We start from the raw sequence: 23,109 nt of genomic DNA, 5'->3' as shown, positions 1-23,109 counted from the left end.
ATCGGAACTCATCGGGAGTGCCCGCTCTCCTTTTTTAAAGATTGTGATCAAAATTGAGCTATGCTAAGAATCCGAGCACTTGCCATGCCTAGCTATTTGCTAAAATAGATGTCCCAGAATGTCAGCCCAGAGTGGAGGATTATTCTTCAGGACCTTGTTCATCACCCCGTCTGGGCCACTTGCCCGTGAGTTAAGATTGGCGATAATTAGTTCCAGGACCTCCGTCAAATTTGGTGTTGCAGACAGGATTAGGGGACCCTGCAGATGGCTCCCCCTGAACTCTTCCCCTCCCCTGCTAAACTTGCCCTTAAGAAAACTAACTCTGTCTTCCTCAGCCACACCCGGGGTAAGTGGAGACTGCAACCTGTTCTTGAAGTTCAGTTTCCACAATACCACAGGTATCTTTCCTCACGGGCTTTGTCAGCAAGCCCTGGTTGTTTTCCTGTGTCTAGACCAAATGCCTTGATGCAGACTACCTTGCTGTTAGTGTGAAGTTTTCCGACTGACCTCATTTCTCTTGGTAGGAAGCGTTTTCTTTCTGCAACTTCACTATCAAAAGGGCAGCACTTGGTAGATAGGGTGGGAGTGAACGATCTCCCGCTGACCAAGGGCACTCAGCTACCCAGTTTGCTAAGTAGAATGGGGAAAAGCATCTGGCGCAGCTACCCCCTTCTATCTTCACCACTGAGTTTGTACCACCACCGAGAGCGCTCATTTTTGTGGTTAGTCACACTGGAGCTACATTGGGCCATTCTACCCCCTCCTCCCCCCCGTGATTACAATTGGTCTACTGCCCATGGATTCCAGCTTATCCAGAGTGGTTGCTACGAGTACCAACAACATGAGTAGGGCGTGGTCACTCCTCTGAGCTTTGCCACGTCAATGTTTTTTGTAAATATGTAGTCTATGTAGTCCACGACATACCAGACGACTAACCAAGAGACAGCTGTAATAGGACCCAAAAGACCAAACACATAGCAAGACGAAGACGGAAACACCCGGACGACCAATCAATAGCACCCTCGCCCCAAACCATAGCCATTCACAACAGACCTAGTCACGGCAGATAGTAAGGGAATAGGGAACTCCCATCCATTAGCTCCGAACCAGAGGGTGAGAAACAGAATACGCATTCACATTACACAATGCTCATCAAGATACAGCGGGAAGCACAATGCGCCATCACACACACACATAATAACCAAACAATAGCTCTTAAGGAAGTCACCCCAAGGAAAACCGAAGGACTAACTGAAAGATGATAGAACAAAAAAAAAAAATGGGTGAAATGAGATCAGAACGTCTGTTACAATAGACAATACCAAAACTTGTCAAAAAATATATATTTATATGTATTTTACACAAATCCTTATTGTGCTCAACATCCACATTTATAAACCACCATTCATTCCATCATTCATTTACACTCTCACTATACATGTCAATATTCCACACTTGAGGTACTGTAACCACCTAGAAACATATATTTACATACATGTCAACACTTATTTGTAGTTTCAGTAAGTGTTAATACACAAAAACAAATAGCATCCTGCTTATTTGATATAACTCAACCTATGTTTCGGTCGTCACACAGTGGGTCCCTAATTTGGGCCAGTTTATATAAGCAACTTTCTTCAGGAGACGGATGGTTCAGTTGCAACCACTCCAAAATGTCAATAAGGTGGGGGATGTCATCAAACATCAATCTACAAATAAACAATATACAAAACATCAGAATTCAGATCTCTTATTTATGTAGACACAGATATATCTTGTGTGTATATCTCAATGTATGTATATACAAATTGGCACTCACCTCCACATAAAATGATGGAGTCGCGTGTCAAAGGTGGACTTAATCCTGCAGTGGTGGTAGATTAATCTGCACCTATACTGCAACGGAAGAGAGGGACAAGGCATCTCAATCGGCCGCCCTTATAAACCTGGTGAAAACATCTCAGCATTGTATTTTATGATAAGGACACTCTGTTTTACCTGATAGGAAGTTCAGGTATGGGGCTTTATAATGCTGTTTAACCAGCTTCTTTGATACCCTCTGTCAATTAGTCTGTCCTTCAGTTTCACAGAATGTTTCATACATTCGGTTTTTTGTGTACAATTCCTCCTTATACAAAGGAATTGTCCATATGGTAGATTTGATTTTAAACCAACCGGATGGAAACTAGAGTAATGAAGGAGTGTGTTCTTGTCGGTACTTTTCCCGTTTCCAAATGGTCTTCTTTCTTTTGGATCACTAAATCCAGAAAACTTGCACTCACTTTATTACATTCCATTGTGAACTTGATATGGGGGATCACGTGAATTTATCCACACGTGGAAGGCCAACAGAGATTCAGTAGGGCCTCTCCACACGAAGAAAGAAAGAAAAGAAAGAAAGAGAGAAAGAAAGAAAGAGAGAAAGAAAGAAAGAGAGAAAGAAAGAAAGAGAGAAAGAAAGATAGAAAGAAAGTGTGTATGTTTATTTACTTTGAAACAGACAGGGAGCGAGGGATAGGCCATCACTCTCTATCTAGAGTGCACAATGAGTGAGCATGTGACACGTGCACAAAGGCAGGATGCGTACAGGCTGTGGTCACCGTTTACATGGATTTAAACACATTTAAATGTGACATACTTTGAGCACATTAGAGTGGGCACAATTACGGCTACCAACAATGCGAGTAGCACCATAGGTAGAACTCCGAGTCCGAGGAAAATCACAGTGTATGTCCTACATGGGCAGCTGGCCTCATGATATGAGGGGAGTCTAGAGTGATCCATGGTATGATTGAATACTGACCCCTAAACAGGTCTAGGAGGGTGACATAATATGATTCTAATAAAGAATATCCCTATAACACCACTAAGGTGCTGCCAGTGAGCAAGACATCAATATTGGGGTCTCTGGTCGCCCAGAAAAAACGTGTGGGATTGCACTGAGCCAGGGACGTATAGGAAAATGATGTTTCGCTCTATGTATCCTTGCAGGTACATTGAACAGGAATCATCATAGAGGGTGTGAAGAAAACAAAACTGGGGAACCAGAATACAACACATCTGGACTCGGATACACGAGGTGAAGTGACGGATAGGTGTTTTTTTTTTACCATCTTAAGTGACTTTTTGAAATAAAGAGGCTGATGTATACACCCTCTGTGTTGTATTCCAGGCACGATGGGGGATTTTTCCTCTTTGGATTTATTGACAGATATGCAAGACACCCCCATACTTGAACTTCCTATCAGGTAGGACAGAGTGTCCTTATCATAAAATACAATGCTGAGATGTTTTCACCAGGTTCATAAGGGCGGCCGATTGAGATGCCTTGTCCCTCTCTTCCGTTGCACTATAGGTGAGAGTAATCTACTACCACTGCAGGATTAAGTCCACCTTTGACACGCGACTCCATCATTTTATGTGGAGGTGAGTGCCAATTTTTATATACATAAATTGAGATATACACACAAGATATATCTGTGTCTACATAAATAAGAGATCTGCATTCTGATGTTTTGTATATTGTTTATTTGTAGATTGATGTTTGATGACATCCCCCACCTTATTGACATTTTGGAGTGGTTGCAACTGAACCATCCGTCTCCTGAAGAAGGTCGCTTATATCAACTGGCCCAAATTAGGGGCCCACTGTGTGACAACCGAAACATATGCTGAGTTATATCAAATAAGCAGGATGCTATTTGTTTTGTGTATTAACACTTACTGAAACTACAAAGAAGTGTTGAAATGTATGTAAATATATATGTTTCTAGGTGGTTAGAGTAGAGTAACACTGTGGAATATTGACATGTATAGTGAGAGTGTGAATGAATGATGAAATGAATGGTGGTTTATAAATGTGGATGTTGAGCACAATAAGGATTTGTGTAAAATACATATAAATAAAAATATATTTTTTGATAAGTTTTGGTATTGTGTATTGTAACAGATGTTCTGATTTCATTTCGCCCGGGTTAATTTTTTGTTGTTCCTTTATATTTAGCCTGAAGGACCTGTGGCAGTAAGGCATTCCCTATTTTGAATTTCTAACTGAAAGATAGTCATGATAGGAGGAAACTAACAACTGAATACACAGGATGACCAAGACGGAAGCACTAGGACGCCTCATCAACAGCACACTGATCCTGAACCTTTCCAAGCTCCAACAGACAACCGCCACAATAGATAACTAGAGAATAGGTAATACCAACCTCAGTTCCAGACCCGAAGGAAAGGTTCAAACATACCTATCACTCCATACAAATACTCACTAGGATACAGCTGGATCCACGCCGCACCATCACACACCACAGCGAGATGGCCTATAAGGAATCAGCAACAACCCCACCCACAGAGATACAGCTCAAACGAAACCAGAAGTATCAGAATCAGGATACAGACCCCACTAACCCAACCTTCAAATCTCTGCATACTCAACCCACATACAACTCACACAACCATTTCTCTCACAGCAATCTGCATGCACTTTACCACACCGCATCAACAACACAAACAGCACACAAGGTCTCGCTCGATCTGATACTTGCACCAAAGCCCAGCACTCGGTGTATACTGATCTGAGGCCGCCAATAGCACACCACCTCTCCCATTCTCCTACTCCCGCTCCACCCGACTACCCCTACCTGCTCCCTCCTTGTTTGCAGATCCGCCGGAGCGCTTGGGGACCAATTCCGTTGGTGACAGTGCGCTATACAAGTACCTTTAACATAACATAACATTGTTGATGAGGTGAAAGAGTTGGCCCATGTTGGAATATCTTCAGGCGCCTTGTCCCAGATCAAATTAGTTTGGGTAAAGCCCCATCTTGACAGAAAAAGGGACCACTCCATCCCCATGTTTGTCCTTCTAGATGTCCCTTCGAATAGGCTGTTGGTTTCCCTCACTTCAAGCTCCACAAACTCATCTGCTGTGACTGCACAGTCACAATTAAAGTCTACTTCAAGAATGATGGGGCCACCCCACTCTTTTGGCCATTCATACAGGGTGCTTTCGATCTCATTCAGCAAAATGGATTGTGTGTCAAAGGATAAGAATAAATATTGATTAGGAGAGTCTGGGCAGCTTCACCATAGCTGGTGTCCATGACTTTTTAGAGATCAGGAGGCCCTCCCCTAGGGTTTTCAAAAGGAGGAGGCGCCATCCGCTAGCGATTTTAACTAGCATCAACAGTCCCCCCCACTGGCCGCCCTTTAGTGCCCTGCTTAGTGTGGTGGCAAATCGTGGTATATCCATCGAACGAGGGAGTATCACTTTAGCCACGTCTCTTGGAGAATGATTAGATCTGCTCTCTTAAAAATAACATTGATGTCCGCGTTTAAAAAGGAATTTTGGCCTCTTGAATTCCAGGAGCAGATGAGAACCGCTGGTTCCTTAGAAGCCTGGCCGTGGTCTTGTATGAACAGAGAGCGAACTGGAGAGCCAACCCCACCCTGAGGCTGTACCTTCCTGGTCGACCAGTCTCCGCTGATCGTGATCAAATAAGCACTGAACGGTCAGGTTTGCCCTCCCATGATTGCTGATTGCCACCCCCATTGTCGAAGGGTAGTAGGTCTCAAACCTGAAACCTTGAAAAATGTGTAATAGAACAGGTTTCCAAATTGCTTACTTCATTTTCCAGAACTTTATTTTATTAAACCATAGCATACAATCTTGTTCTGCAGAAAGAACATCTTGGAAGGAAAAGTAGACTGGACAGAAAATGATCATTTTCGCTTACGGAAACCTGCAGATACAAGAATAGAGAAACACACATTAGTGTCAAATGGGGAGAAAAATACACAGCACAGCGAGAAGGGGACTCAAGAGAAGAGAGGGTAGAGTGCAGTGACTGGTGAATTCAAGGAGGAGTGGGGCTTTAGAGAGGTGTTAGCGAGCCGTGCAACCAAAAGGAAAGGCCAGGGAGCACTGATGGTTGCAGCCAATGGTGGGTTTTAGAGGGAGGGAGAACTCACTGATGGGGTTGTGGAAGGAGGTTTGGTGGGGGGTGGGCGAAATCAGTGAGACAGATGTGGCAGGGTGCTGGATTTGCAGTACAATATTGGTGAGGAGAGGTGGGCCCTTCATAGTGACTTGAGAACTTAGGGGAGTGCTGTGGGAGGCAGTGACTCACTGGATGGGGATAAGAAGAAGGGTCCTACCTTTTTTCTTTCCTCTCCGGGGGGTCTTTTTATGCTTCTTTGCGGATGGCACAAAGTCCTGAAACAAACCCAAGGGAGTGAGCCAGAAGATGAGCAAGTGGAGCCCTGTGGGCAGGCACATAACCAGTAAGACGCATCAACACAAGCCCACACACACACTTGCCCCCCAGCCCACTGTTATCCATATCATTTCAGTAGGCTTCTCAGCTCCCACCATCCACTCACCTCCCAATCACCTTGATCCCTTAACTCATAGAATAGCCTGCAGCCGTTCCCCACACTAGAACCTTCCGCCTCTAGCACCCCTGCTGTTCCTTTCCCATCCCACCAGATTTATGGATCCCCTTGAAGCCACTATCATTGCGCTGGGCCGATTAGGGACCATGCCAATCACCAGCCACAATCCCTCAACTCAGCAGACCAAACCCACCCTCCATCACATAGGTTACACAGATCTGCACACCTCTGTCTCTCCTCAGAGACCCCCACTTTACCAGGGCCCTTTAAAATGCCACTAGTGACAAATACTTCCAAGAAACGACCACTTACCTCGCCAGGGCCCTCAGCCCCTCCGGTTAGCACACTGATGTCCCTGAAGTGTGTCAATGAGTGCAGCTGTGAGGTCATGGACATAGCACGCTTCTTCTGAGCCTTCTCTTTTCTGGTCAGGTTTAGACGAACCATCATAGATTCCTCATAGTGTGTTCTATATAAAGGCAACGACCACAGGGTAAAGACAAATGAGAGTCAAAGGGTAAAGGGTACAAGTTAATGAAATAGGGACAAAAACAACAAAGAAGGAAAGAGAAGGCATAGGTCTTTCTACGAGTAGAGAAAGGGCAAGGTCTCCAGGAACATGGAAGGTACAAGGCCTCCAGGAATGTGGAAGGTACAAGGCCACCGAGATAGGGAAGGTCAAGTCCGACAAAGTAGGGGGGGGCTAAAGTCACTGGGGCAAAAAGGATGGGGATGAGTAGGTAAAACACAGTAGGGTGGGACAAGGGAGCCATGGGCAAAGATCAACAGGGAGGGACAATGATCAAAGGGATAGGTCCAAAACACGATGTGACAATGGTCAAAGTGTAAGGTGGGGCAAAGTGTGTGGGGACAAACGTCAATGTGTAGGATGTGGCTTGGTCAGAATAGAGGCTGCAAAAGGGGAAGAAGTAGAGGGTACAGAGGGGAAAGGTCTGCAAGAAGAGGACAAAGCGGCACAAGTATGGTGAGAGGGAAAGAAGAGACTGAACAGGGAAGATAAAAAAATGAGGAAAGGGAATGGGAGATTAAGGGAAGGGAGAGAAACTAAGTTCAATATAAACAAAATGGATGCATGAAAATAAACAGTCACAGAAGGAGAAAACTGGGAGAAGAAATGGAGTTCTGGAATAATTGATGATCCGAATACACAGAAAATTCCATCTATGCACCAATCGTACTGTGCATCTAATTTCCCCACCTGCCCTTCTCCATTTACTGCACCCAGAGTCCAACACTCAACTACAGTGTCTCTCTTCTCATCACCCGAGCAGCTCAACTACGTGACTCTCGTCTCATTACCTAAGCAGCTCCCCAATCTCACTAACTTCTACAACTATTGCCAACTACATTTCCTGCTTCCTCACTCACCTGTGCAGAACTGACCATACACAGCCTTTCTGTGGCAGCCACGCTCGTTTATGTCAGTCCTGCCTCCCCCTCTTTCCCCATGAGCAGCTATTCCAACAGGCTCCACTCATGTTGACCGCCCTTACTTGCCCAAAGCCCCTTCAGTCAAGCGCCCCCCTCTTAACAGTGTTACCCCAATTCCTGATCTGGCTCCTTCACTCTCCTGCGGACTCACTACCTAAACCCTGCTCTCTCACTCACTCACTCACCTGTGCAGGTCCTCCTTGCCTTGCCGCATCATGTGGTAGCCACGTCCCTCACGGATCTCCTCAGGTGCCTCAGAGTACTGCTCCTGAAGTTCCCGGATCACAGAGCTGCTCAGAGCCCGCTTCTTAGCACGATCAAGCACCTTTTTCTCACGCTCCACCTCTGTGTCATCTGGCAGAATCACATGAGAGATGGTCAAAGGGATGGGCGCATTGGCCCTACCCACCACGGCCCCCTTTGCTCACACCACATTTTGACAGAATAGTTTAGTCATTTTTCTTGCTGCTTGGGGGTGGGTCAGAACATACCATAATGCACTGGAGCCAGTCGCGGAGGGACATATTTTCGGAATTTCCCTGAGGACTTTTTCCCAGATTCCTTGGTAATGGCTTCATCATCTTCGTCCGATTCACTGACCTGAGAAAACAAATAAGACCAGATCAGTACATAGGCCCTCGAGCTCTTCCAACCCACAGGGACATTCTGGTCACCATCATTGCACGGGTAACTGGTACACATTTTCACATTGTTGGGGCAATCTGGTACCCTCTGTAAGTGTAACCTTTGGCAGCCACCTAGTGTGGCTAGATACTAGAGAATGCCACCACGGATTCATCCTTTCTCCGGGTTAGAGTTTCTTACCTTGCTCATCATATTATCAGGATTTGGCCTGAATCGCAGAGGGTCGTTCTCCCCTGAGAAGAGAAAAACCAAACAAGTAATTGGCCATACGTTTGAATATGCTTAGCTGTTGCTGCCTGAAATTGAATTGTCTCTGCTGAACTCCCCTGCCCCTAACATTGCATTTCCTGCTCTTCCCATCAGCAATGCAGTCTTTCCTAAGCAACCCCTGCTCTGTATGCCCCTCCTGCTCATGAGAGACCCTGGATCATGCACACTCTCTACTGAGCCGACTGATCACAGCTCACAACAGTGACAGTTTATACACTGAACCACATGAGCGCAGAAACAGCGGTTACATTCCAGGCTACAGAACAGACACATTACGACTTCTAATCTTTAACTATGCTTGCTCACCCACACTGCCGGTGACAGCTGCTCGCACTAGCTTATCAATCTGGTATTTAAGCTTCTGCTCCGTTGGTCGCATCTTTTCCAGAACCTGCAATGAGAGGGTGGGCAATGAGGAAGGATCACACATTTTAATAAGGCTGTAAAGACTGGAGCTGGGTATTTGTACTTCTGCCCTCTATGGGTGGGACAAAGGCACAGAGCACACCAGCCAAGGTTCTCTATATTTATTAGACATTTATATGGCACCTATACTCAAGTGTTTCCAGGCACCACAAGACAAGGTGGGAGGTGGAAGGGGGTGGGGAGACAACGGGAACAAAAGTAGAACAACAATTATATTGGCCTTGTTACAATCCTATCGTGCAAGTGCATGACAAGGTGGTAAGTGCAGGGGGGAGGGGTAGAGGGAGAAGTGCCGGAGTGTGGTGCCCACAAGGGTGGGGGTGGGTAAGTGCCAGGGGAAGGGGGGTGGGGGGAGGTTGAGTGCGGTGGACAAGACCGACCAGGTTGGGCTAGTCCAGGAAAAGGAGCCTGACGGCAGTGCTGGCAAGGGATGCTAGGGGGGACTGATATGGCGTGGTCTGGCCCCTGTATGACTCTGAAGGGACCAGGCCCCGGTCACAGTGGCAGAGGGAGGGGGAGAGGGAACGAAGAGGAGTTTTGAGAAGTTACCGGAACCTAGGATCCAGCTCAAGTCTGGGGGGGGGGGGCGGCAGGGAAGCTGTTTCGATCGGAGGAACCAGCCGAGGAAAGGGATCTACCTCACACTCTATGCTAACGTTTGACTTGCAGAGAGTTAGAACCAGAGGACCGAAGGACTCTGGCCAGGAGGTATTTAGGGAGGGAGAGCTGGATGTAGAGGTCCCAAGCCCCAGACAGCCTTGTGGATGATGCAAGGGGTCTTTAATTCGATCCTTGCAGCCACCGGGAGCCAGTTGAGTGATTTTATGGCTGGGGAGATGCAGTCCCTAGGCTTGAGGCCAAGGATAAGTCACACAGTACTATTCTGGATTAGTTGAAGGGGGCGAAGGGAGGAAAGAGGCAGATTGAGGAAGAGGCTGTTGCAGTAGTCCAGCTTAGAGAGAACCAGGTCTCTGGAGATGTTGAGCTTCTGGGGGAAGTTGAGGAAAGGTAGAATGCTTGTGAGGAGGTGCAGCTGAAAGTTGGAATTCTTGGTAAGGTCTGTGATGTGTGGAGAGAAAGAGAGAGAGAGAAGTCAAAGATGATCCCAAGGTTTTTTGCCTCACAAGCGGGTGAGGGGAGAGGACCCAGGGAGTCAGGCCAGAGGGGGGAGACACGGATTAGGCATCCCAATGAGAAGGATCTCGGTCAAACTGGCATTAAGGCAGAGAACATTGGCAGAGCGCCATGCCTGAATAGCAGTGAAGGAGTCTGCTATGAGGGAGGAAGTAGAGGAAGGCAGCTTGGAAGAGAGATGTGCGTCAACTGCGTAACACTGGAAGTGAGGGGAGAAAGTGGAGATCAGGTGGGCCAGAGGGGCTAGGTAGAAACTGAAGGGCCAAGGTGATAGGATAGAGCCCTGAGGGATGCCACAGGTAGAGTTAGGTGGAGGAGAGAAAAGGGCCCATTTGCACTTGGGAAGGTCTGTTTGAAAGGAAGGTCAGCCATGCCAGTGCCCAGTCTGCGATGCCTAGGGTATCTTGGAGACGGTTTAGGAGGATGGAATGGTTGGCTGTGTTGAAAGCAGAAGAGAGATCGAGGATGAGCAGAACAGAGGGAGTGTTATAGTCCAGGTTGGAGAGTAGGTCTTCACGGGTGTTCAGGAGAGAGGTTTCCGTGCCTCTGGCAGCCCTACAATCGGACTGGTGTTGTGGAGGCAGCCAGTCATTTTGGTGTGGAGGGTGAGTTTGGGGATGACCAACTTCTCCATGAGTTGGGAAGATAGAGATAGGGCGATAGTTAGCCGGGCAAGAAGGGTCAGACGACAGCTTTTTTATGTGAGGGTGCCCAAGAGTGCTTGAGGGGTTCATGGAAGAAGCCAGTGGCAAAATGAGTGCTTGCAGAGGTCAGCCAAGACTGGAGCGAGAGGCGATGTTGTCCTTGATGGTTCTGGAGGAGCAGGGGAAGGCCTGTTTAGAGGAGACTTTCATAGAGCGGACAACTCTCATCTGGTGTAATAGGAGAGAAATAGGAGGGGGAGGGGGGCCAAGGGCAGTGGGAGAAAAAGGGGATCACGGGGGAGGAGCAGGTGATAGAGAGGACAGGATGCCCAGGGCTTTGGAGGAAAAGTGGGTGGCCAGTGCAGAGCAGAGGGCCTGGGAGGGAGGAGGAGACTGTGGTAGGGTTGGGCAAGTCCCTTGCAGATTTTAAAGAGTTCAGCCGTGTTATCGGTGGCTCAAGAGATCCGGGCTTGGACATGAACCTTCTTCTTGGAGCAGTTTGTCAGAGGATGAGCTAGATGCCTGCCACCTCCGCTCTGCAGCTTTGCATTTTTGTTTCAAAGTGGCCAAGTTCTCCGAGTCATACCAAGAGTTGCATTTGGAGGCAGGCTTCATGCAGTTAGTCATGATGGTGGCAAGGATGTCCAGGGTTTTAGAGATAGAGATTGATGTCAGCTAGAACAGAGTTAGAAGGAGAGTCTAATGAAGGGGGCAGAGGCGGGATCAAGGAAGAGGCAAATGCTGCGACTGACACACGCTTCATCAGGCGAATGACGGAGAAGGAGACTGGCAGTGCAGGTGGAGGAGTCCAGTGAGAGGGAAGGTCAAGGTGAGAAGAGAGTGGTAGTAGGAGGGTTAGAAAGAGGAATGTTTGTTGAGATGGGAGCATCCAAGGTGTGTTGGGGGTTGGGCCAGAGGGAAGGATAGAGAGGGAAAGTGTTGCAGAGGTTGCGGAAGAGAACAGTGGACACATCAAGAGAGTCGAGATGGATGTTGAAGTCCCCAAGGAAAATAGGTTTAGGGCAAGAGGAGAGGAGGACAGGTAGGCCCATTCGGAGAAGATGGAGGATGGTCTGGGGGGGCCTGCAGATGGCAGCGAGTGTAAGAGAGAAGGAAGGTGAGAGACAGCCTGCAGACAAGGCTTCCAAAGGATGAGTAAGTGTGGGGATGATGGAAGCAGGAACCCACTCATGGAAGATTAGAACCACTCCACAAGCAGGCTGGGAATTCCTGGGATTGGACACGATTGTGTAGCCCTAATGGAGAAGTGTCTCAAAAGCAGTGATGGAGCTGGCCTTAACCACGTCTCTGTGAGACCAAGGACGTCAAGGTCTTCAAGGAAGTGAGATGTAGAGTGTTTAATAGCAGAGCGGGAATTGAGGGTAGCTAAGTGAAGCTGGTTGACCCCTTTAAAAGATTTATGAGGGGGGCACAGGGTAACTCAGGAGTGTTTTATTCCCTTCCAGACCTGAGAGGGAGGGAAGGAGATGGAGAAGCAGTTAGAAAAGATAGGGGCGACGGAGAGCACCATGGGGGCAGAAACGAGATGGGGATGTAGGTGGGGCCTGAGGATAGTAAGGGGGTGAGGGGTCAGAAGCACTATGCAACGGTAGAATCACACTAGGCAGCCAAACATACAGAAATCAGTGATCATGCTGGAAATGCCCTGTTTTACATATAACTGGCAAATTGGTAGCACCCCTAATTTCGATTTTAGCCAAAAGCACTCAAAGGCAGTACAGAAAGGTGGATGCACAGCTGGAAGCACACCAGCGGATAAAAAGTTATAAAACATGTGTTTTAATTTTTTTCTTTTTAAAGCAGGGCATTAAGAAAGCAGTAGAGAAGTCGTCAGTATAATGAACATCAAAATTCATAGTACTGTAGGTGCAGAGAATTTGAAGTTGCAGATTAGGCATGTAGGAAAAGGAGCAGGCAGCAATTTGAGCAGGCACAGTGTCCAAGGAAAGAGGGTGGACCAGTGAGATCCACGTTTGCTTACCAGGGCAATTTAAAAGCAAGATTCTGTTTGTGCTCAAAAAATCAGTATGAAATCTTGTAGAGTGTTGCCGAGTAGCTAAAGGGAGAGGTGCTCCCTCCAACTTCAGACAGGCTCAGACAGGGGCCTTAGCCGTGGGACTTTGTCAAGGGGCCAGCGATGCCTGCCGGCTCCCTGGATTGGCCTTTAGCTACAAGGAGGTGGCCAATCAAGTTGGAGAGCAGGCGGGCTACCAAGGCACTCCAGTGCCTATGATTGCGGCGGTCATCATTAAAGTTGCAAATAGGCCCAATGGGATGAGCTGGGGTTGCAGTGTGGTCGTCACTAGTAAAACTAGGTTTAGAGAAGCCCCTGTGGTCTGTGTTGATGTTGCAGTGTGGTCCATCCTGGATAAGTAGTAACCAAAGACACAGCCCGGCTGGGCTTACCAGAAAGCATGTTGGAAAATCGATTCTCCAACTCGAGCAACGTGGTTCCGGGGATGCAGTCTGCACCCGCATATGGCCATGGATGGAATAATGAAGAAAAACCGGTAGTTTGGACGAGCAACTCAGGCTTAAGCACTCAGCAGGCGATGCAGGCTGGTTCTTTAGTACAGTGAATCCCCAAGCCCCCACCAAGGAATGTCCACATACTATGTTGAGTGATAGCACAGCTTCTTTATATAAATAAGGTTTAGTAAAATATATACATATAAATAATAACACTTTGTACTCGGGCAGTTTTATTCAAAATAATGAAAACTATATACACACTCTATGTGCTACCACTCTAGATGTAAACTCAGTAAGAATGCAGCAACTTCTGACAGTTTAAAATAGGCAATGGAATTCTTAAGTAAGGTGTACTTTCATTGATCAAGGAAGAAAGGAAGGTTAGTTGGAGAACATAGGGAGTATACTTTCATGAGACTCAAATAGTAATACTGTGTGAGGATCCCCCACCTGGGCAAACTGTAATGGAAAGGTTAGGGAGTACCTTACAGCCGAGTCAAAAAAATGTCAATAATGCTCTGCTTTCTTTCTACAGGTTCTACCACCCAATTTACACGAGATGCCAGAGGAGAATATGATCCAAGATGACTCTAGGACCCCTGGACTCCCCCCCTGGGAGATGCTCTTCCTCGTCATAGTATCTTTGGTAACTTGGCAGGCAAAGTGGCAGGGTTTCTTGGCTTCACTCAACGGGACCCCCGACAGATGGACCCCCTTTGCAAGAAGGAGTCGCTGGGATGCAGAGACCAAAAGAAAAAGAGGAACCAAAAAGGCAGCCGTTTCAGTCTTCACGGTCGTCTCCTTTCGACTGTTTCTTCGCTCGTGGAAGCCCTAGGAAGGTGAAATTTGCTGTGGACTCTGAAAAGGCCTTGCTGAAGATAAGACCCCTGGGGACCTTGGATGCCTCTCGGTGGTGGCGCGTGCAGTGGCAGAAGTAGGTGGAGGGTTTCAGGATTTAGCAGTTTACCGACTTTCGGATCTTCGGTCTTGATGCCACAGCACAGAGCTCTGGATGGCTTCTGGCGACCTGGACCCGACCACTGAACTGCACTACGGACCTTCACCAAGGCTGGGAGGGACATCTTCTTTGGATTATGGTGGTGGGAAACCCACCGGCAGACCTTCCTCTGCACACAGCGTACTGGAATCTTCTTCAGTGGAAAAAGGTGGTCAGATGTGTCAGGGATGTCCTTGAAGTATTCCTTCATCAGGTGGAACCCGCAGCTCGAGGTGTCAAGCAGCCCTATGCCAGGGTACCCACCTCTTCAGGATGCAACCCGGCTTCCAGCGGTCACAAACACTCTTCTGGACCTTGGGTGCCAACTGGACTTCGACTCCAGATGTCCAAGCACTTCTCTTCTGACTCACGAAGACCCCTTATCCGGACGGTAGGCACAGGAGACTGGCTTCCAGGGTACTTCGGCTGAAGAATAGCAGGTGCACGATAGTCCCTCATAGCTTGGGAAGAGGTCTCCTATACAGGTACTCTTGGATCAGTCCTACGAAGAACACAGAAGCTTTCGGATTACGTAAAGAAAATGGAACAGAAGACTTCTCCTCCTGCCGGGCTCCAGGGAACAGCTTCTTCTTGCTTCAGCTTCGATTTCAGCTTCTGAACATCAGTTTCAAGATTTGCTTCTGAACAAATTGGTGAGCGAGGTCCCAAGTTATAGACATTTGGTTCCCACTCACTTAGGCTGAGCCAGACTCAGCAGCCAATCATTCATGAGTGCATTCATGCAGATAGGCAGGCAATCTGGCTCGCATGCATTCAATCCATTCACTCCACCCAGACATCCATAACGAAATGTGGATTGGGGTAAGCACCCAGCCTTTCAGCACACTACACTGCAGTCGCCTCTGTTTCAGTCAGGGCTGTCTCAGGCACTGTCACCCACACCACACCCAGACAACCACAACACAGAATGGGAGTTCACTTCAGACTATTCATACAGGTCCCACACCGAGGGTGTACGCACAACACATAGCCCCTGGGAAGGTTCCAGTCAGTCTGACGGGAGGCGGCCCAGGGCCATATATGGCATTTCCAACCAACAGCCAGCCAGGAGGAAAGGGACAGAGGCAGGGCTTCCCAGGACTTTGGTAAACAAGGTAAAAGGCAATAGAAACCAGGTGACATCTTGCCCTTGTTCAGGAAACCATTGATTCCTATGGCAGGGCCTGGGTGTCACAAAAATGGAGGACTCTCAGAGCCACTGCCTAGCCAGCATGTAACTGCAACCAGTCCATACCCTGCTCTGTGTGCAACACACGGGTGCCCAAAAACCCACAGAAAGGGGCTTAAGGGTGTACACCCACCCATGGGTGTCATAAGGGTTTCCCATGGGTGTTGTTCACCAATAGGAAACCATGAAGCACTGCCAGAGGTCCAGGCTGGACCTCAGTGGCAGAAACAGAAAACACACACAGAGAAGTGGTAGGACAAGGTCTAGGAAGCCCTGTGCCTCCAAAAGTCCTTTCCAGCATCACAAAGGCATTAATCACTGACTTGTTGTGTATAATTTCAAATAATACACCAAGGCCCTAAATGTGAGATACAACTGTTACTACATAAATGTATCAATGATTATAATGTGGCAGGGTCAAGGATATGGCCCAGTCAGAGAGGACCAGAGAATCCCCTCAACCGGTGATAGGCAGCCTACCAGGGCAATATAAGAGCCAGCCATACCTTAAAGGGAGTAGGAGGGAGTTGAATGGACCCCCAGTACCAGGCCGCACAGAATGTGTGGAGACAGGAATACGTATTGGTACCCCTTTCCCTGTCCAGATGCCCATCAGCTTCTGCCCTGGCCAGGTCTCCTTCAGGTGGTTTCTGTGAGGCAGCACCATCCAAAAAATGACAAGTACCATAATGTAGCTGGGTCCAATGGACAACAGCCAGCCTGAAACAGGAGGAATGTACTGAATGAAAAATGGACGAAGTGTCCCCATTCAGGAGCTAAACGGGAGACCAAACACCTACTAGAGGTTGCCCAGGCATGCTACAGAGGAACAAGAGCAACGGAGCTGGAACCAGCAGAGCATGAACGCAGCCAGAGGGGAGACTAGGGAACACTCCCCAAAGCGTTTGAGCACATTAACTCACTTGACACAGGAAGAATCCGAAAACAAACTACCCCAGTGACTGCATGGATGGCTGAGAGGAAATGTGCAGGGCTAAAAGGGCTTCATGGAGACGTCCTGGGTAAAACCCAGCCCATAAGGGGAGGCGATGAAAGGAGTTGGGCATAGCTTAAGCTAGAGATCGGTCCAGGGAAGCAGCAGCAGAGAACCTTCTAGGCAAGCAGGGGAGGGCTATAAAAAGCCAACAGAATCCGACTGCAAAGAGGTGTAGTTGGAAAAAGACCAAAAAGAAGACCAGAGGGAAAGGTGCAGTATGTGGAAGTGGACTTTGAAGAGACTTTTGGCACATTTGAAGAAAGTGAAGGTATGGTGTTGGGATTGAGACCGTGGTACCAATTTGGCTGTGTGTGTGCGCGAGTGACAGAGCATAGTTGACAATAGTTTTGGTGCGAGAGCAGAATGGGGGTGGGAGGGGAGGCAAGAGGGGGGGGGAGCAATATATACATATATTGTGAAGAGCCAGAAATGAGATGCAGACAATGAGCTCCTGGTTTGGGCTATAAACCTTTATTCAAAATAAAAAGGGGGTTGGAAAAGGCCTCACTATCCCTACTCTAGGAGGTATTTCCCTAACTCAACTAAAACTAAAAGGTCTGTCCAGTGGCAAGATGTCCAAAGCAAAATGTCCTGCGTCCGAAATCCTATCCTTGCCGTCACATTCTACAAAACAACTCCATTATGTGAAGGATATCTTTGGCCTTGTAAGTGCCCAAACATTCAAGTTCAAAAGAAATATATGACTCCAACACAAAAGTTCCCAATGGATAAAGGTCACAGTTCCAGGGGACAACTCCCTTTCCCAGTTTTCTTCTTCAAGACACTGCAAACCCACAAGGGCATGAATTTTCCTTAGAGTGCAGACTTGCTTTTGCCCTGTTTACTCTCTTACCAAGGCTTTTGATCCTTGCTTTTCTCTCACATTTGTTCTGAAAACCCTTTTTGGGTATTATTGGATTTCATATTCCTTTCTCTTTCACTTCATAAATGTTTGTCGTTCTGTGGCAGCTTTGCCATAGCACCCAGGCGCCCCATTCTACCCTTCTAGCACTCACTGGTTTCTTGTGGTGTCCTTCGGTCCCCTCGTGGTAGACTAGAGGCAGCACTCTGATATCCCGCCTCCACCTCGCAGGTTCCTTGGCTTCACCAAACAGTTTCCACGCCCTTTGCGGCCAACGCTTTCCTCTGGGCTCTCGCACTGTGTTTGGGTGACGGTCAGGTAGCTAATAGGTTCCCATGTCCACTAGGACGTTTCTTCTTTCTTCTTCCTTCCCTTCCTACCTCCCTGCCTCCCTCCACCCATCCCTCCCTCGAAGCACGGTTAACTGGCTCCTGCAGTGCTCTCCCTCCTGCCTGCCGGCTCCACGGTCGTCTTGACATCCTCCCAGTCCCTCAGTCAACACAGAGGGCTTTGCTTTTCCAGGCAGAATTCAGCCACTCCATGCTGGGTAAAGCTTTTAAATGTCCGACACCTATCATATCCTCACAACCACTAGAGCGTATCTGGCGCTTCTTGTCCCGGGTTATCTGCATTACTCCATTCGTCCTCTGCGTCCCAGTATTTCTAGAAGTATGGGAGTTGTATGCAGTTCTTGGTGTATGTGTAGAGTACTGGAAGGTGTTACCAAAAGGTCTTTTAGATGGTTGAAGGGGATCAGTACAATATGCCATCAAGGCCTGTATAATGGAGAGGGTATCCCTAAAAGGTAAAGGGGAAACTATGTCTCTTCCAATGATGCATCAGGTAGGGACTGCCATCCCCTGGCCACATGGGGAAGAAGTGATGACATCAGATTTATCACAATATATACTACACTTGTAAATGAACGAGTCAATGTTACTACCTTTAAGAAGTTGAAGTCAAATCAAATGAACTATTTCCCTAATACAAAGTCAATCACACTGCAAATGTAACCTTAGCTTACACTACTTCAGAAGACACACTAACTGTAGCATTGAAGTCAGCTACCTAATATAAGTGTTGTTAAGTAGTGGTGTAATACGATGCAAGGGCCAATTTGCTTTTGATGGTCTTTGCATTTGGGAAATTGGACTGAATGCTTGTACTTTACTAGCGACATTCCGGCATTTGTACAGTCCACCTTTTTATAGGTAGTCCACAATGACACGTTTTGCTGATAAGTCACAGTAGCGACTCTGTATGGTTAAAGTTGGACTCCCAGTAGGATGAGCACTTTTTCAGACACCGATCTTTGTCACTGTTACATGGAACTGAGGAAAAAGATGAATTCTCTAGCATTGGATCTTTCATAGATTCACATGCTGTGAAGAGTCCCCGTCTTCAGGCTGGGAATTCTCGGTAACAGAGCGGTTAAAATTTAAACTGAAACTTTAGTGCTCTAGTCTAGCGATAATGCCCGCAGCCAATAGGAAAAGCTCCCTTAGCCCCACCCCTGCAGGAAATCTGATTTTTTTTACTACGTTTCGTGTTGGGAGTCCTCGGAAAAGCACTCTATGTAATAAAACACCTACAAAAAAATAATCCAGCTGGACTTTTTTGGCGACCGATCCAATTATCCTCGACCCGGGGACGGTTACTTGTGGAATCGAGCCAGTCTACGGTTCTTCCCGCCTACGGTATTGCATCCTTGTGACTCTTCAAAGTTGGGCCTAGAACAATGACTGAAACCAGGAAGAAGAGTTTCTTCAAGGCCTGCGCTTAATGTGGCCTCAAAAATGTCTTCGTGGAGGACCGCCATGATAACTGCCTCTACTCACACCATGTTATCCAGGATTGTGAAATCTGTCCGTCATTCTCAAATAAGACTCAGACCATCACCGGAAGTTAGTAGCATGGCTCGATGATGCCGGGAAGAGAGTGGGTGGGAGGAGGAGGGAGGGCTTCAACTGTTTCTGTACGAGGTCATGCTTCACTCAGGCAGGGTAGAACTACCTAGTGAGCCACCTATAGTAAGAGGTGTAGATTGCATGAGGAGTCGTCGAGGAGCAGGAAGAAGGCACAAAGCACATTCTACAGGGCCTCTGCTGGATACTAAGACTGCGCCATCGAGGTCAGAGAAATCTCCAAGACCGTCCATGCCTTCCACCCAGGGTAGACCTTTTTCTTCATCGAAAGATCAGGGGCCAATGACACCCCCCCTCACTCCCATCCCAAAGCTGGGTCCACCACCACCTGCCCCTGAGACATCCCTCTGGACAGCTTTGCCACTCTAAAAGCTCTAGTTTCTGAGATGCACCACAGGTTGCCAGACCTTTCGGCACCACTTCCACCTCAGGGGCCCCAGGACCCAGGACAAGGCCTAGTGGAATTTCTGCTCCTCCTCATCCTACAAGGGCGGATCAGTGTCTTCAAAGGCCATTACAACTATCTGACAGTCTGAGGATGACCCTCAGGACGAACAAGGTTCCGTCCACACTACAGACGCAGATGAATTCGATGACATCATCCTGGTGGATGGTGAACCCAAAGAGGTTCCCCTCAAGAGATTCCACACCAATCGGGTCTTTTCACGCCCTGATGGGCAGGGCTACCAAGAAGTTCGGTCAGACACCAGAGGAACAAAAGAAGGATAGCCTACTATACCAGAGACAGGAGCAACGCAGGAAGTCTGTCTTGGCTATAACCCTTTTGGACAACAAAAGAGAAGACGTCCACCATACCATGACCCACCCTACCAAAGCACCTCCCAAAAAAAGAGAGGCTTGATAAGAAGTAGAGTCCCAGACAAAGCACTCACCTGCCCAAGAAGGCAGCCAATCCCAGACTCTGTAGTCTCGGCAGAGGCACGCAAGCGTTCTGCCAACCCTTCATCCTTCTGCTCAGTCACACCAGATAAGGACGTAAAAAGCCTGGATGCTTTCGTTAAGAGGATCATCCGCATGGCTGACACTACCATCAAGGCTGCCAACGTCATGGCCATACTCGCAAGATGGGACTGGGAGTTGTGGTTCAAGCTGGAACCCATTCTCGAGTTTCTCCAAGAAAATAAAAGACAGGAGGCATTAGCAATCATCCATGAAGGTGAGGCGGCGTTTGACCACACAATATCCGTCTCAATCGACATAGCGGACATGTTTTAGCTAACTGGGGAATGGTGCTGTCTTCCGGTGACAGGGCTGGTTGAAAGCAACCAACTTCCGGCAGAGGTCCAGACAAAGGCAGTTGACCTGCCTTTCAACAGCATTGATCTGTTTGGGAAGGTCTATGAACCATTGTAGACCATCAAAACAGATATGGACACAACCCGCTAACTAACAACAAAGAGGCCAGTCCTTTTGTTCTGGAAAGTTTCATTTTGCCAGGATTTTACAGAATACTGTCCCGCCTATCAACCTCCATCCTACAAGACCCCTTTCTACTCTACATTGGACCCATACCGGAACCAGTCCCAGTCGTACAGGGGTACCCAGCACCGACGCGGCTCCTCACAAGCCAGGGGCAAGCCATTAAAACAGCCCTCCCACACCCCAATGGGAGGAAGACTATTGCAATTCGTACAGGAGTGGAAAAAAAGTATATATATATCACAGACGAATGGGTGCTGTCCGTCGTCCAGCAGAGCCATACGCTTGAGTTCAACAACCAGCTTTCCTCCCTCCCTCCCTCACTCCCTCCATCAATAAAAGCAGAAAGGCTCAATCATCTGCTACAACAGGAGGTACGGTTGTTACTTTCCAAGGGAGCCATTGAAGAGTCCTCCAGTCAGAACGAATGAAAGGAGTCTACTCCAGATATTTCCTGGGAAGAAAGAAAATGGTGGTTGGAGACCAATTTTAGATCTACTGGTGCTAAACAAGTTTCTAAAATATTTTCACACTGATTCTGCTGGTAGTGCGAGTGCCAAGTGTCGTCAGACAACAGCAGTGCAGGCCAAGACAGTCCTGGTACTCAAGACCTCCTAGATCTCTCTGCGGCAACCCCGATGAGACTATCCTCCTCATGATCTGCTGTCCAGGAACAAAGGGTAGGTACTCCACCACGACCCAGCCTCGATCAACTTGACAGCCTGGCTCCTGTGTTCCAAGTGTTTGGTTCCATCCCACTATCTCAAGTCTGCAGGGACGTTGTAGCGCAAGCTCACACCCCCTCTACACTTGCCTGCCACAACATAAAATGGAAATGGTTTAAAATATGGTGCAGGGCAACATAACCCATCAACATTCAGCCAGGTGAGATCCTGCCATATTTGTTATCTCAAGTGCACGCTGGTTTGGCGCACTCCTCCATTAAAGTACACCTGCCAGCTATTTAAAGGAACACCCGTTCTCCTGGTGCCCCCTTCACTTCGGTCGCACTCTTGGGTCAAGGAGATCCTTAAGGGCTGCTTTTATTCCTTTCCACAGATCAAGCATCCGGCTCCAGCCTGGGAGCTCAACGTGGTCCTCTACAGGATGCGACTCAAATTCCTATCCTGTAAAACCACCTTCCTGGTAGCCATCACTTCGGGCCAAAGGCATTTTCCAGCAAGGGACCCTACTTAACGTTCCACAAATCCAAGGACGTTGTGCGCAGTAACCCAGTGTTTGTAACCAAGGTGCCATCCACGTTTCACCTGAATGAACCAATTGTGCTGCCAGCGTTCTTGGGATAGCTAGTTTCTCCAGCAGGACATTCTTTGCGCTTTGGACGTTGTGTGAGCTTTAAAATACTATGTGCCTCGCACCCTGCCTATGCGACAGACTTCGCAAATTTTCGTGACAGTTGGTCCCTCTGGGGCTCGGATAGCGCTTTCTAAGTCTTCTGTTGATAGATGGAATTCGTCCTGCATTTCATATTGCCATCAGCAAGCCATCAAGCATCTCCCTGGCAGACCCAGGCGCATTCTACTAGAGCAGTGGCTGCTACAACAACTTTCCTTTCTGGAGTTCACCTGCTCGACATTTGCAGGGCAGCGACATGGAGGTTGGTGCACATGTTCACTAGATTCTACTGAGTCTACAGGGATTCTGCTGCAGAGACCAGAGTTGGCCAGGTGGTGCTGTGTAACCTGTTTGCATAAGGTTAGTGCCTCCTGTGGTGTTTGCTACAAGGAGCTTGCCTGTCCCCGTTATGGTTGCATGGCACTGCTTTGTAATTCACAGCTTGTGAATCTATGAAAGATCTAATGCTGGAGAAGGAACTTTACCTACCCGTAACCTGTTCTCCAGCATTGGTATCTTTCAAAGATTCACATGCAACCCTCCCGCCTACCTCGATGGGCTCTTGGGTCATACTGCCCCTTTACGTGTGCTATGACAAAATGTGAAGATGGCCTCCAGGGGGTGGAGCCAAGGGAGCCTTTCCAATTGTCTGTTAGCAGCAAAACGAAAATGACTGGACCAGAGTATAGTGACTGAAGTTTCAGTTTACATTTAAACTCCTCTATGTTACTGAGGATTCCCAGCCTGACGACTGTGAATATTCACAGCATGTGAATCTATGAAAGATACTAATGCAGAAGAACGGGAGTGGCAGGTAACTTGGTCCTTTTCACAAAGCTCTTTTTCATGTGCGTTAATGCAAAATGGGATCCATAGCATGCAAA

General features: G+C 47.9%; 1 protein-coding gene across 3 annotated transcripts in view; it reads right to left on the bottom strand.

Annotated features, from left to right (window-relative positions):
* Positions 1–5,626: 5,626 nt before the first annotated feature.
* NGDN (neuroguidin) overlaps positions 5,627–23,109 on the bottom strand; it is a 106,865-nt gene continuing 89,382 nt past the window's right edge. For all 3 annotated transcript variants that reach the window (XM_069633955.1, XM_069633956.1, XM_069633957.1), the window contains 7 exons: positions 9,069–9,153; positions 8,673–8,725; positions 8,339–8,447; positions 8,033–8,201; positions 6,708–6,864; positions 6,159–6,216; positions 5,627–5,743 (listed from right to left, as the gene is read on the bottom strand). In XM_069633955.1, the coding sequence (XP_069490056.1) occupies positions 5,724–5,743; positions 6,159–6,216; positions 6,708–6,864; positions 8,033–8,201; positions 8,339–8,447; positions 8,673–8,725; positions 9,069–9,153 (651 nt within the window). In that variant the 3' untranslated portion in view covers positions 5,627–5,723. The remainder of the gene's footprint in view (positions 5,744–6,158; positions 6,217–6,707; positions 6,865–8,032; positions 8,202–8,338; positions 8,448–8,672; positions 8,726–9,068; positions 9,154–23,109) is intronic.

This window comes from Ambystoma mexicanum, chromosome 13 (assembly GCF_040938575.1).
Source record: "Ambystoma mexicanum isolate Mex_15411 chromosome 13, UKY_AmexF1_1, whole genome shotgun sequence".
Taxonomy (NCBI): domain Eukaryota; kingdom Metazoa; phylum Chordata; class Amphibia; order Caudata; family Ambystomatidae; genus Ambystoma; species Ambystoma mexicanum.
The sequence above is the reverse complement of the archived record's forward strand: the minus strand, read 5'-3'. Positions and strand labels throughout refer to the sequence as shown.